At 46.7% G+C, this 14,807-nt stretch overlaps 1 protein-coding gene across 1 annotated transcript in view; it reads left to right on the top strand.

Annotated features, from left to right (window-relative positions):
* The window catches only part of LOC113240773 (protein kinase cAMP-dependent X-linked catalytic subunit), an 82,937-nt gene extending 68,967 nt beyond the window's left edge, over positions 1-13,970 (top strand). Inside the window, exons 6-9 of the mRNA XM_026478181.4 lie at positions 1,948-2,005; positions 4,413-4,490; positions 6,281-6,429; positions 9,346-13,970. Coding sequence (XP_026333966.2) covers positions 1,948-2,005; positions 4,413-4,490; positions 6,281-6,406 — 262 coding nt within the window. The 3' untranslated portion in view covers positions 6,407-6,429; positions 9,346-13,970. The remainder of the gene's footprint in view (positions 1-1,947; positions 2,006-4,412; positions 4,491-6,280; positions 6,430-9,345) is intronic.
* Positions 13,971-14,807: the final 837 nt, after the last annotated feature.

The raw sequence follows: 14,807 nt of genomic DNA, 5'->3' as shown, positions 1-14,807 counted from the left end.
GAGAAGGGACGATGCGTTAAATCATAGGTCATTTCTTCCATCATTGATGGCAAGGGCTCAAGTCGGTCGTACGAAAATATTGAGTAAGTTTACACTGTTCCATGGAAAAGAAGGGAATACAACAAACCTAAATTCAATCTCCGTCTGGTGTCTTGCTACCCCTGCTTCTTTTCCTCCTAGTTTGTTCTGAAGAGAGAACCAGCAGTGACTCCGCTGCTGTCCTTTGGTCTAGAACACTCCTCGTCTTAGCAGCCCCAGGCTCTTCTTCTCTCTTGCCCTGGGACCCCCATGTCCCCAGCAGGGGGGCTCAGCCAGAGCAGGAACCTGGGCTCCTTGGATGTCGTTGCTGATTGCAAATGGTGGTTGAGAAGAACTTCACTTCTCCACGGTATTGCCTGGATCTTCCTGAGTTGGCTGAGAAGCAGGACCCTAAGCAGTCTTGCGTATCCAGATCCCTGCCGTTGGGTTCCATGACGGTCGGATTTTGACTCTCACGTTCTCAGGGTCTTCCGTTGTTCACACAACCTCGGCGTTGGACAGTGTCACCTTCCTGCCTGGGCGTGGGTCTCTTTGGATTGATGCTGAGATTCCTTATGGGATCTTACACAGCTGAAAGGACGTCAGAGCTTTGGGGCTTCTCACCAACTTGGTAGAGCAAATACCAGGGTTTCTTCCTGTCCCAGAGGGGTCAGCGAGAAGCCAGGCAGGATAGTAAGTAAGATCTAGAATTTCAGGCGCCGTGAATCAAGGGATTGCCGGTGGCCACAGGACCCGTGCCCAGATTGTAGGCCCTTCCAGAGTTCAGACAGTCCTAGAGTTCTACACAGCTTTGCCATATCAGATGGCCCCTTTGTAAGGGTTTCATTTTACGTTTTAAATAAAACATCGTTATTAGAATCCCAGTATAGACAACTTTAAGTATATGCACTAACGGGGATGACGGGTGTAAATGGTAGGGAAAGAGAAGGAAAAAACCCATAGTTATTTGGGATTGTTTGAAGAGCGTGGTATTCAGTGATTCACAGTCTAGACATACGGCGCCCGGGGATCTTGGGACCCTGGACCTTCACATGTATCACCGCGGGCCTTGGGATCTCAGCCTTTGCAGCTGGGCACAGAGTGCACGCCGTGGCATGAGTCCACGGGGGTGCTCCTCACCCTGGGGGATAAGGTACACCTGAGTCTTCTGAAGTTGTGTTATGGGTCTTTTGAAACTGAGCCATGGGTCTTTTCCTTGGTCTGGGGGATTTCAATTTATATTCGAAGTCTAGCTATGACTGCACATAATGTATTCTGTATAGTATGTAAGACACACACACACGATTTTTACTTCCTCACCTTTTCTTCTGAACGTCTTGGACAGTCCCCTTAACCGTCAGATCCTGATAGACCTGGCATAATCCTAATGGGCCTGTATTCTGACATGGGCTGCTGTCCAGGAGGAAGAAGTGGGTACAGCAGCAGAGTTGAAGGGAGTCACAGAAATTTGGATGTGATGGGAGACCAAGCAGCGTGCAACCAGAACCCCGTAAATATGTAGACCTTTAGCGCACAGCATGACCATCCATGTTTGGTAAAAGCGGACGTCTTCTCTTTGACAAGGACAGCCTCACGGGTATAATTTAAGTGAAATGTCGCCATCCTTGGGGCAGGCGCAGAATTTTGTCACGTGTTCTGTTGGAAGGCTCGTTTTCTGCGCAATGAGTTAATGAACCTTTTCCCTTCTGCTCTGTCCCTGTGTGTAGCCAACCCAGCTTTGCATAAATTACGTACAAACCAGTATCAGTGAAGAAACAACTGCGGGAAAATGTTGAGGCAAAAGGGAAATCGATCTGGTCTCCCCGTGCGTAGCGTGGTGGGCAGATTTTACTGCTGTTGACATGCCGTCTTTGCTTGGGTCCGTATCAAGATGCATCTTTTTTTTTTTTGTCTCCTTCCCGCAAATAGAGACCTCATTAGGAAATTGCTTGTTGTTGACAGAACCAGACGCCTTGGAAACATGAAGGTCAGTGTTTGTCTCCGTACGTATCATCCCTTAGACCCTCTTGTCGCTCGACACCGTACGTTTCTGTTTCTAGAAATAAAAGGCATGGCAGTTTTGTGTAATCGTTGATCCAGTTTCAAATCTGGGTATCTGGGCATGCAAAATCCACCTGCGTCTATACCCCATCCTCTCTTCTCTCCCCCACGAGTCGACGACTCACCCATCGTCTCGAACATGTCGGTATTTTGCTTATTTATTTCGACTTTTCCGATAACGCGATTGACCTGTAAATCACATACTGCACACGCCTCCCCATTGAAAGCGTGCAGTCCAGCAGCTTTTAATGTGTTTGCAGGATTGTGCAACCATCCCCACGGTCAGTGTTAATGTTTCCCTTCATCTCAGAAAGAAACCGCATACCCTTACGCTGTCGTTACCCAAGCCCCCCGTCCCTCCTGCCCTGGGCAACCACTAATCTCCTTTCTGTCTCTGTGGAATCCCCTGTTCGGGGCCTTCATGTCCACGAATCACACCACGAGTGATGTTTTGTGTCTGGCTCCCCCCCACTGAGCATCGCGGTTTCAGGGTCCGTCCACATGCTGGCAGGTGTGAGTGCTTTGCTCCTTTTTATGGCCGAGTCACACTCCATTCGTGGATGGACCCCACTGTGCTTACTCATCCACCCGTGGATGGACATTTGCGTGGTTTCCGCCTTGTGGCTCTTGTGAGGAGCGCCATGAACGTGGGTGAGCACATTTCTGTGTGAACTAAGCATTTCAGAATGTGTAGATCATATATAGTTTTCACAAGCTTTTTATGTGGTGGGGAATATATTGAGATTGTGGCATAAATGGTATGATATCTTACATGCATGTTTTGGTTCTCTTGTGGCACCACTGAATCTAAGTGAGTCTGGGAAAGTCTTCTTAGCTATTTCTAGCTGTGGACGTCCATGGAGGAACTTAAATATGGGCCAGTGCATTGGTCTTGTCTGCTATGGTCTTGGGAGACACAGTAGACCGTGGGTGAGGCTTGATTCCCACCAAGCTCTCAGGACCCTCTGTTGATGTGGGTGTATTTGTGTCCTGTGGGTGCTGTAACAAAAGACCGGAGTCTGAGATCCAGGCGGGGCAGGGCTCCTGAGATCCAGGCGGGGCAGGACCGCTGAGATCCAGGTGGAACTGGCCCCCTGGGATCCAGGTGGAACAGGGCTCCTGACATCCAGGCAGTGCAGGGGTGCTGAGATCCAGGCGGGGCAGGAGCACTGAGATCCAGGTGGGGCTGGCCCACTGAGATCCAGGTGGGGCAGGGCTCCTGAGATCCAGGTGGGCAGGACTCCTGTGATCCAGGCGGGGCAGGGCCATGCTCCCTCCGAAAGCTCCAGGGGAAGGTCCTTCCTCCTTTTCCAGCTTCTGGGGCTCCAGCCATCCCTGGGCTTATGGCTGCATCCCTCCCATCTCTGCCTCTGTCTTCACGTGGCTTCTCCTCTGTGTCCGTGTCTCCTCTTCTGTCTCTTACAAGGATACTTGTCCTTGGATTTAGGGCCGCCCTGATCCAGAATGAGCTCATCTCAGATCCTTCCCTTCATCACATCTGCAAAGACTCTATTTCCAAATAAGTTCTTCTTTACAGGTTCCAGGTGACATTTCACAAACTTAATGTTACATTCAGATCCATTGGCTTCTTCCTATGTCACAGAATTCATGTGTTTCTGTCTTAACAACTCCCAACATTTAATCGATTAAAAAAGTTGCTCCAAGGGCCATAAAAAGGAAGAAGAAGGGTCGGGTGGAAGGCTGAACACCTGGGAGGGATTTTCAAAGACCACGATGCCATTAGTTGGCTATTGGTGTCACCCTTGTGAATGAAACAGACCCTAACAAACCATTACTATTACACGAACACACTGGTACTATAATTGAAAGGTGCTGCTGGGTAGCTGTTCAGATCTCTGAATTTGGGCATCATGGTTTGAGTCCTAGTCATGTGACTTACCGGCTTTGCAGTACTGAGCCAGTTACATCATTTAGTGAACCTTGGTCTTCAGGTCTGTGTGATGAGGATGCTAAATACCAGAGAAAACTGTCAAGACCAAAACAGGTGGCAGACTCAGAAATGACCATGTGTCTGTCTCGTTTTATCTCAGGAGCCTGAGCCATAGTCATACTTTCATAAAAGTGTGGCCCAGGGTAGTAATGACAGGGTTGGTTTCTACTATAAATGATGGTGAACAGAACACAAACACCTTCCTTTTTACATTGCCCCTCCTAGCTCACGGTCCAGGCACAATTACTCAAAAACATATCACACTTTTTAAATTTAATTTTATTTTTTTATTCTGTACTAAGTAAAGTAGAGATTCTCTGGAATGCTTTGTTCCCTGTCCTGGCGAAATTCTGTCTGCTGATGATTCCTGTTTCTTTTGAAGAACGGAGCGGATGACGTGAAGCGGCACCGGTGGTTCCGAACTGTGGATTGGGAGGCGGTCCCACAAAGGAAGCTGAAGGTACAACATACGTACGTGGGTGACTGTCAGCTCGGCGCCCTTTACCTGTCTTCAGCAAGGGGCAGTGTCTGACTCTGATACATAATTAATTTGTATAATGCAGCTGATCATCTCAAATCGCTAATTAGCCAAGATCCCTTTTCAGTGGAGATCTTGGCTGCCACAGACACACCTAGAGGTAACGGGTTAAGATCCCACGTTTTACAGTTGGGTTTTTTGAGACCCGGCTCTGTCCCTCACTGGAACTATGACTAGGATGAGTCCCGTCCCCCCAGTTTCTAATTGGGAATGGTAAATGGTATAACACAGATCAGGCGTTTGTCCAACACTTACAGATATTGTGCAGTGATGGTGGTAGATCAGATGGAGAATATTTTCTAGGTCACCTTTCTTTGAACTGAAAAAAAATATATGGATAGATAGATAGATAGATAGATAGATAGATAGATAGATGTTTGTTTATTTGAAAGACAGAGAGCATGCACATGTGGGCATGGGGGGAAAATCTCAAGCCAGCTCCCCACTGAGCGTGGGGCCGCTGAGGGACTTGATTTCGCGACCCTGACATCATGACCTGAGCCTAAATCAACAGTTGGACTCCTGACCGACTAAGCCATCCAGGTGACCCAGAATTGAAATGCATTTTTAACAGGAGACTTGAATACTGGTGTTCTCAACCTTGTACTTTTTTCCTTTTTTAAAGATTTTATTTATTTGTTTATTTGAGAGAGGGAGAGAACACAAACAGGGTGAGCAGTAGAGAGAGAGAGAGAGGAAGCCGACTCCCCGCTCAGCAGGGAGCCCAACGTGGGGCTTGATCCCAGGACCCTGGGATCATGACCTGAGCTGAAGGCAGACGCTTAACCAACTGAACTACCCAGGCGCCCCTCAACCTTGCACTTTTTAGAGCCAATGGAAAGACTTTAAAAATGCTCATGCCCGGCCCCCAGCCCAGAACCTAGGGTTCAGCCCAGACCACCGATGTCTCAATGAGCTGCTTTCAAGTGTTTCATTGTATTAAATGACTTATTTTTAAATTGAAATAATAATATGTTTTCATTGTTCAGAAACCAAATCGATATTAGAAGGTATGCATTACCGAGTGTAAGTTATTCTCTTCCTCTGTTTCCTCCCAAAGCCCCTTGTTTATTTTTATAAATAAAGTTTTATTAGCACACGGCCACCTGTATTCATTTGCATGTTGTCTGTGGCTGCTTCCCCCCCTGCTGTGGCCGAGCTGAGTAGTCAGCACAGAAATTCTACAGCCTGCAAAACCAAAAATATTTGCTGACTGGTCCTCTACGGGACCCTTTGGCTGAGTTCCTCTTCAGTGCCAGTGACCTCATTTCGTTGATGCGGGATTGAGGCTTGGCATCGATGATACCAACACTGGAGCCTGTCGTGCTTCACCTCTTTCTGGAATTTTCCAAACTCTGGCCACTGGACCAGCTGCTTCAGATCCCTCAGACCTGAGCAGGCCTGGGGATCTGCATTAACAAGGAATCTGGGTGGTTCTCCAGTCTAGAATTTAGAAGCAAGGGCTGGCTACCACCCTTCCTCCGTTCATTCCTCCTACGTCACCATTGACAGATAACCTTTTTTGAAATATCTCCGATTTGAAACTTTCCACCTCAGTAAACAAAGAAAGGACAACTTTGTTTTTTTGTGCTTCTTTTCCCCCAAATCACCCCTATGGTTATGTAAAGTCGCAGACATAAGGGATGCACGTCCCATCCAGGTGCGCACCGTTCCCTTCTGACTGTGCTTTGTGTCTTGCCCCTGCCCTGCAGCCCCCCATCGTGCCGAAGCTGTGCGGCGAGGGCGATACCTCCAACTTCGAAGCCTACCCGGAGAATGACTGGAACACGGCCCCTCCAGTGTCGCCAAAGGATTTGGAAGTCTTCAAGAATTTCTGAGGACGGGAATCTTCATCTGGAAGGTAAACCGTTCGTTTTAGTAATGACGCGTGAGTGAGGGTGACGCGTCCCCACGTCAAGGGCATGTTGCCTTGGCGGAGTGGGGCTTCCCTCATCCACTGGGGCTCAGCAGTGGGGCAGGGCTGGATGGAGTCCTTCCTAGCGTCCACTTCATCAGCACCCCACGGTGTGTTACTCAAGACATGCAGTGTGGCCCAGAGACAGCATTGCGCCCAACGCCCCACTCCCCAGACACACCTGCTGCGGCACAGTCTACGTCTGAGACCTCTGTGAGGGACGTGTGTGTCTGCGCATTCCAGGGGCACAGCCCCTTTGCTAAAAATCCCTGAGTTCCTGCGTTCTGGAAGCCCTCAGTTCCACACCAGCTTCTTTGTAGATACCTACCAAATATTTTCAGAAGGGTTTTTTTAGGTTCCCTTGTCACTAGAGACTGATGCCAGCAGTGAACACCTCCTGTGGAATTTGCTAAGCTCCACTGGATGTTTGAAAGAAGGGATTTTTGAGTTTCTCATTTCTTTGAACCGTTGGAAGTCTACGACTCTGTGTCTGTGCAATCTATGACTTGATGACTTTGAAGGATTTTTGAATGTGGGTAGTAAGACCTTTCGGTTACTCCACCACTTAAATCAGGGTCTCCTCCTCACGACACGCAGGCAAGAAAAATCGCGGGAAGGAAGAGAAGCAAGATATTGCCAATGATATGTCTACTCCTTGACTTTTCTTGGTTTTTGCCTCTGTTTATCCCCCCAACAGCACTTCTGAGGAATAGGAGGAATAATTGGTCAGTACCATGTGCCCATTGACGCCATGGTAGAGCCCTCGCAGGGAGGGAGGCGTGGTGCACTGGAAACCTGTTCTCGGCTGCTGTTGCCACGCAGAAACCTGCCTAAAAGTTAAAAATTTGTGGAAGCAAAAATTCAATAAGAGAAACAGGTGGCCGTGTGGATGTGAAAGGAACACGTCTGCTTGATGGGTTTTAGTCTTTTCAACACATAACGATCGTTCTCCTGAGGTTTTCTTAAAATACTCTCTTTAGCTGCAGCTTTTCCAGCTTCTGCAAACCTAGTGAAGGCCAGTTAACGAGTTTTAAAAACAGAAGGTGTTTCTAAATTCAGGTTTTATTTTCTGTTCTCCTCGTTTGCTTCAGGTTTGAATGATTTGCCTATAATATTTTATACGTTATTTTTATCCAGTTATCTTTAAATGATGGAAGACGTGGTTTGGGGGCGCCTGGGTGGCACAGCGGTTAAACGTCTGCCTTCTGCTCAGGGTGTGATCCCGGCGTGATGGGATCGAGCCCCACGTCAGGCTCTTCCGCTATGAGCCTGCTTCTTCCTCTCCTACTCCCCCTGCTGTGTTCCCTCTCTCGCTGGCTGTCTCTATCTCTGTCGAATAAATAAATAAAATCTTTAAAAAAATATAAAAAAAAAAAAGAAATGGAAGACGTGGTTTGGTTTCTGGTGAAGGACACTTTGTTGATAAGCCAGAGGACTGGGACCTTTTTGTAACAGAGATACTATTAAATTTACTTAAGGAAGCACAAAGCTGCCGTCCGATGGGGTCTGTCGTGTACCCAGTGGATAGTGTTCTATTCGTGGTTGGGAATTGTATCCCCCAGGTGCCCCAGCTATGTTTTTAGCACATTCCGTAGATAGGAATAACTTTCTCAAGGCAGTGCGTATCCTTGGGAACGTACGCGTCGATGGCATTTTTTTTGCACCTGGAATCATTCACTGTTGATGACCTTCTCAACGAACCTTGGGAAATAAGAAATCATTTCATGATCACATTGCTGCTCGTTCCAAGACACTGAATTCTGGTCTCGTGCTCGAGCAGCTGGACTGTTAACATTTGAATCGGTCTCCACGATTTTGCACACAACATGGGACAGAGATCTGGCGTTTTCAGCGCCGAGTGATAAGGTGTGACCATCCACGCGGGAAGGTTATTTCTTTGTGAAGCAAAAAAAAATTTTTTAATGCTTTATTTATTTATTTGAGAGAGAGAGAGAGCAGGAACAAGAGGGATAGGCAGAGGGAGAAGCAGGCTCCCCACTGAGCAGGGCGCCTGGCATGGCGCTCCATCCCAGAACCCTGGGATCATGACCTGAGCTGAAGACAGACGCTTCACTGAGCCACCCAGGCACCCTCGTGAAGTAAAATTGTCTCCCGTTGATGACACACAGGTGCACCTTAATTCCTGCCCTCCAGAGCCGATTAATAGCTGTATGACTAACCCGCTCGTCTTTGGAAAGTGAATTTTCCCATCTTTTCAGCCCATGGAGCAGACTGTCAGAACGGCTGGCAGGGACAGACCTCACACTTTGGTTTTTGTTTGACTTCAACATTTGAGTTGAAATGTTTTCCATCTAGCTGGAAGGTTCTATGGTGAAGCACATCGAGACAGGACTTGGTTTTGCTTGTGAAATCAGTCTCCTCTCTCAGCATAGTTGAACATGGGATAATGTTATGCGTGATGCCATCATATCCCATTTGAGACCCACCATTAAAATACTGCTTAAATGTTTTTTTAAAGGTTTGTATACTTATTTTTAGAGAGAGAGAGAGCACGAGTGGGAAGGGCAGAGGGAGAAGGAGAATCTCAAGCAGACCCCACGCTGAGCACAGAGCCTGATGCGGGGCTTGATCTCACGATTCTGAGATCATGACCTGAACCGAAATCGAAGGTCAGAGGCTTAACCAACTGCATCACCTGGACATCTCACTGCTTAATTATTTTATTAAGCATTTCCCTCCCCTTAGAATTCACGCTTGTGGATCTTTGCAAGAAGAATTCCAATGGAAAGTTTGTTTTTGTGTGTGTATTATTATTTTTCAATTATTAGGATGATTATTACGAAACTTACCCAGTTCTTCTGAACACTAACAAAATCCTTTTTTATTTCATGCCGCAAACAGGGTGATTTGAACCTGCTGGGGACAAGGAGCTGCACATCATCCCTGAAGAAGGGTCGTGTCCACAGGATGAGGACATCTCCGTATTCTATAAGTCCGGATGTATATAAAGAGACTGGATCTCCGTACAAAGTCACGGACCTGGCATTATTTAAGCAACTGGAAATTAAGCATCATTAAGCAACTGGAAATCTACTGCACAGTAGGACCTTTCGGATCATTGTTTTGTTGTAGATTTTATCTTATCTCTTAGTGTGGTGAACCTACTGTTGATATCTTGGTTTTCCTCATAGACTTATCTTTATAAGTTTGAACTGAACGTGTTTGGTTATAACCACAGATGGCGTGTGTGTGCGTGTGTTGCGCGTGTGTAAAAACACCATATGACTGGTGCACAGGAATTGTGCCGTGTTGTAAATCTTCATACTTGGCAGAGCCTATGACTTTTCTTTTCCAAATTGCTCTTCCAAGAATCTGGCTTTCTTGGGGACAAAAGCTAAAACGGATAAGACGTGTGCATTTTTTATCGTCTTATGTGCATTTTGTAGCTTGTGAAGAAAACACCACGCGGTGGTCCACATGCCCTCTTCAGTGCTTTGTGTCTGGTGACTGTAGGTCTTGAAACTGGAAGGGAAGAGAAGGACAGTTGAATTTGAGTCTGAGAATACCAATAACGTTGTTCAAGGAATGGAATGCAGTCCAGAAGTTTCCTGCGTCGCATCCAGAAATTTCATACTCCGTTAGGGGGTGGTGGGAGCAGGTGGCTACCTATTAAAATTCCAGTTGAGCTCTGTCTCCAGCAAAACGCAGAGCTAACAAATAACTTTCCGTGTTGGCTCAGTTGCACGGATGACCTTCATGCAAACATGGGTTTTTTGGGTTTTTTTTCAACTTCCACTGTGGGAAAAGTAAGAAGCAAATGAGCCACAGGACGTCAGTGTTCAGCGAAGTAAAAATTAATCTCTCTTGTTTCTGTCTTCATAAATGTTCAGTTTGGGTGTGTCCAGCACACTCTTGTCTCCTACGTAGGGCGGGCTTGTGCAGACTTCTTGGTGGCTGAGATTTTGTCTTTTCCTCTCTGGACCTGATCGTGAAGCTATCACGAAGAGCATCCTGCAGATGCTTCCCCCTTGGGATTGACTTAATGCAAGGCAGATGTGGAGTGGGTTCCAGTGTGCATGTTGCTAGATGTGGGTCCTCTCAAAAAATGGGGCGTGCAAAAGGTGCTAGGGGTCCTTGCTCTCCATGATCCGTTGCCTTGTCTTGTGCTTCTCTTCCTCATTCTGAAGTTTGCTGCATGAATCTCAAGGGGTTGCCCGTTCTCTGCTGACAGTGACTCAGCTGGACTAACAGAGTTGCTTACGTCTGTGATGTGTCTGGTTGTAGGGTTCAACTGTGACCTTCTGCAGGGATGTCTGTGCACTTCACTGCCAGAGCCTTTGGTGACTGCGGAGGGACATACACACAGACCTCCAGAACCCCTTCTGTACCCTTCCTTTCTTCCCGTGGTTGGCCTGAAAAAGTCCAGCTCCGTGGGCAGCGGGGATGGGAGCACTGCATGCCCTGGGAGGTGTTTCAGTGAAATGGGTGCGGGGAAGAGGGAAACCTGGACACCCTCTCGAGGTTTCTCCAGCTCATGTGTTCTTGAGTCACCTTGTGGCTTCTTGGCCATCGTAGACATTGTTTTTCAGTGCCGTGCCTGGGAAGACCTTTTCTTTCCATGTAACCCTTCATACCTCTCTTCTGTAAGCACATCCGTGAATGTGGAGAGCTGCCGTGTGGGGAAGTCATATATTTCTTTAAGCAGCAAAATGTCAAAGACCATGCAGTCACATACCAGACTTGGCCAGATTCCACTCAGGAACCAGAAGCCTGGGGCTCAGCATTGTGGAAGGTGGAATGGAGAACATGTGTACCCACCCAGGCAGTAAAAGACCCTGAAATCAAATCCACTCCAGATTTCCCTCTTTCTCATGCATGACCTGCTCTTCAAATACACATTCAATGAGTAAGGTTAGAGGTACTACAAGATTCAGTAAAATAAACTCTTTATAATGAGTAACTCAAAGAAAAGACATTTTTAAAGGGCGTGCCCTACGGACGTTCCAACAGAACGGTGTTTTCAGTCTGTACCAAGCAGTCCCTGTGCCGTTTGCATTAAGTAGGGGGCCATCACGGGCTATGAGTTCAGCATGAAGTTCTTTAACTGTTTCATCATTGACTATTACAAGGCTAAATCGGCAGTGTCTGTGCTCTGATACATAAACCCATGAGGGAAAGCAAAGATCTCACATCCTCTGATTTACAAAAGTCAATTATTATTATTTTGGAGCCTTGTGCTTAAAAAAATAAAAATAAATGAAACACCTTTCTTGAGCACGTTAAAACATTGTATGTAGACACACTGACCCATATGCATATCTTCGGGTTTAGTTTTCACTGTCCCGGATTTTATATAGGATATGAAAATAGCTTCAAGAAAGCATGAAATGCAATGCCTTAATTTTGGACAGATAGGCACGCACGCACACACACACACGCACACGCCAACATTGGAATGCACACATCACATGGTTCTTTAAAAACATTGTCATCGGCCATCAGCCATGCAAAACAAATTGAAAACTAAAAGGAATTCCAAGGATACCAGATGGTGTTAACCTCAGCCTTGCCATTTCAATATTCGAGGTGGCACACGCCATGTGCTAACGGCCCGTGGCTGGACTGTTAAATTAAGCAGAGTGATGTAATGCAAAGACTGATTTAATCAAAAGGAGTCCCAGACACATGGGACACTTACTATATATAATTGAAAAAGAGTTTATTCGGTGGGGACACTCTGAAATCTTCAGATATCTGATTAGATACCTGTGTCCAAAAGTCGTATGAGAAGAAACATCGTGGAAATGTTCGCAAAATTTGCATCAGGAAAAAAAAAAGATAGGCTTCTTTTGTTCTATGCAATTTTACGAGTTGGCAATATTTTCGTAAATACAAATACCAATTAAAGAAAATCCTCAGGAAACGCATGTTTTGCAAATTAAATACGTTGGGGTGGGTGGTGTTTTTCTAAGGGGATTGTCACCAACCCGCTCGAACACACATCTGCAAAGTTAAGAAGGAAATTAAATCACAGCTGGCCATACAGCGTGTCCTCCATTTGCGTTGGCCAGCTTCCAATTCTTGCAGAACACACGTTAGAACCCTGCTTGGCATAAACGTATCTGGTGTGGCAATGGGCACATTGCGATTTCTGCGGTCGATGAGACGATACGTCAAAGCCCAGCAGCAAGATCCGTGCACCCAGCTCAACGTCCTCGTGATGCTTTCATACTCTTCTTCCCATCCCTGCCCACCCACCTGTCCATGAGCGTCTGGTAGTGTCCTGTTTTATTCTGTACTCCCTACGTAAAGACTTCCTTGTTACCAACGACAGAATCACCAGTACCGCTAGACAGTCGCGGGATGTGGGATGCGTTTGCCATTTCTATGTATGACCTAAGCTGCCTCTAGATTTTGGACCACTTTAACTGTGAAAACATGGCTCCGTGCCATCCACTAAAGACCCCAGTTTGCCCCCACTCTCTGGGCACCGAGGGCTGCCCACCTCCTGGGGAGCGCTCCGGGCTGCGTCAAATCTCATGACCACGTCAAAATTCTCATTCTAGCTACTTGGTTATTGTAGTGCAGGGAAAATTCTTGGTTGGATTTTTCCCCCCAACCAATCGATCATACATCCCAAAATGAACAGACTCACAGAAGCCCCTGACGGCTCCCATGGTGGAGACTGAGAATGTGACGCCCGAGTTCTTTTTCTGGTGGTGCATCCACCACGTTGGGCAAGTCCTGTGTACCTGTACCGTGTGTCTGTGTTTCTCACGGAGGCGAGAAGGCCTTCGCTTTACTTCACCTTCAGGGGACGATGTCCACTTACCAAAAAACAAGAAGACAAGCACATGAACTGTTGTGTTAATAATGTATTTGGGTAGTTTGGTGTGTGTGTTGGTGGCGGTGGAGTGCGGGAGTGGTGTTTTCACCAAGCGTCGCGTATTCCTATCAAGTGTGCTTTGCAGACCCCGTGGGCTTCGCAGTCTTTCGTAGTAAAAGGGAAACGCTCTGTCATGCTTTCCTATAAGTTATTGTGTTGTCATGCATTCTGTTGGGCTTCCCTCGGCTCTTCCCTGGTGGACGCCGCTGTTAATTTAAAGTAAAAGTCATTACATGTGTGTGTGAGTAGATGGGATTTCAAGCCTTTTGACACTCAGGGCGTCTTGTCCTCTGAGGCGGTTCTTCAGCTCTGCAGAACGGTCGTAGCTTCCTTCTTCCTTGCGCTGTGCTGCGGGCGGCCTGGCGGGGTGGCCCCGGGTCGGCCGTGGGATGCCGCAGACACGAGACGGAGTGCCTTTGCAGGTGTGGTGCACCCCGGCGAGCCCGCGCTGGGATCCCTGTGGGGTTGTCCCAGCTTCTCATGTGGAAAAAAAAATAGTCTGTTGCTAATTCTTTCAATTCTTGCACAATGAAAATCACTGTGATTTGTATATATACCCTAGGAAAATTGTACTGCTGCCTAATTTATGTAATAATACTATTCATTCCAGGTTTGTTTAATAAAACTTTGTATCTTTTAAGACGTCTGATGCTGGTCTGCTTCTTTGGTTATGGGGCAGGCTTGTCTGTGTTTATCTAGTTCAGGGGTCAGCAGTGTCTCTTAATTTAATCTTTAATTTTTTTATCGAGGTATAATTGACATACGGTATTAGTTTTGGGTGAACAACATAATGATTTGATATCTGTGTATATTGCAAAATGATAACCACCATGAGTGTAGTTAATAATTTCCATCACCACACATAATCGTGAACTTATTTTTCTCGTGATGAGGACTTGAAATTCTTTCTTCTAAGCAAGTTTCAAGTATATGATAGAAGATCATTGTATCTTTTTCTGCAGAGTGCCAGATGGTAAATACTTCAATGTTGCCAGGATACACAGTGTCTGTCGGGAGCACAAAAGCTTCCCTAGATGATATGTAAATGGACAAGCTGTGTTCCAATAAAGTTTTATTAAAACAAAAACACAGTTCAGGGGCCGGATTTGTTGCTTGGGCCATGCTTTGCCAGATTCTAATCCAGTGCCTGAGGGTGACTTTGCACATTGCCGTGGCAGCTTGTTAAAAAATGTGCCGTCATCAGCACTGTCCATAAATAAGCTCCTTGATTGCACGTTCTCTTTACTCACATAGCTTGACACCCGGCGTTCCAGGTCACCTGCTGCTTGCTACAAATATCCCGCCTTTATCACTCAGGTCAGCCCGTGTAATCGATAACACGGACAGCACGTGCTACAGCCTGGTAGCAGGAGTGCCAGCAGACTGAGGGTCACACAGGAGCCTGTTTACCTGGTGACCAAGCTTGTCCACCTCTCCTCATGGAAACCCCTTGCAAGAGGGAATCCTCAGGGACAGG

Source organism: Ursus arctos, chromosome X (assembly GCF_023065955.2).
Source record: "Ursus arctos isolate Adak ecotype North America chromosome X, UrsArc2.0, whole genome shotgun sequence".
In the NCBI taxonomy this organism is placed as follows: domain Eukaryota; kingdom Metazoa; phylum Chordata; class Mammalia; order Carnivora; family Ursidae; genus Ursus; species Ursus arctos.
Note: the sequence above shows the minus strand (reverse complement) of the source record. Positions and strands in the feature narration are given on the sequence as shown.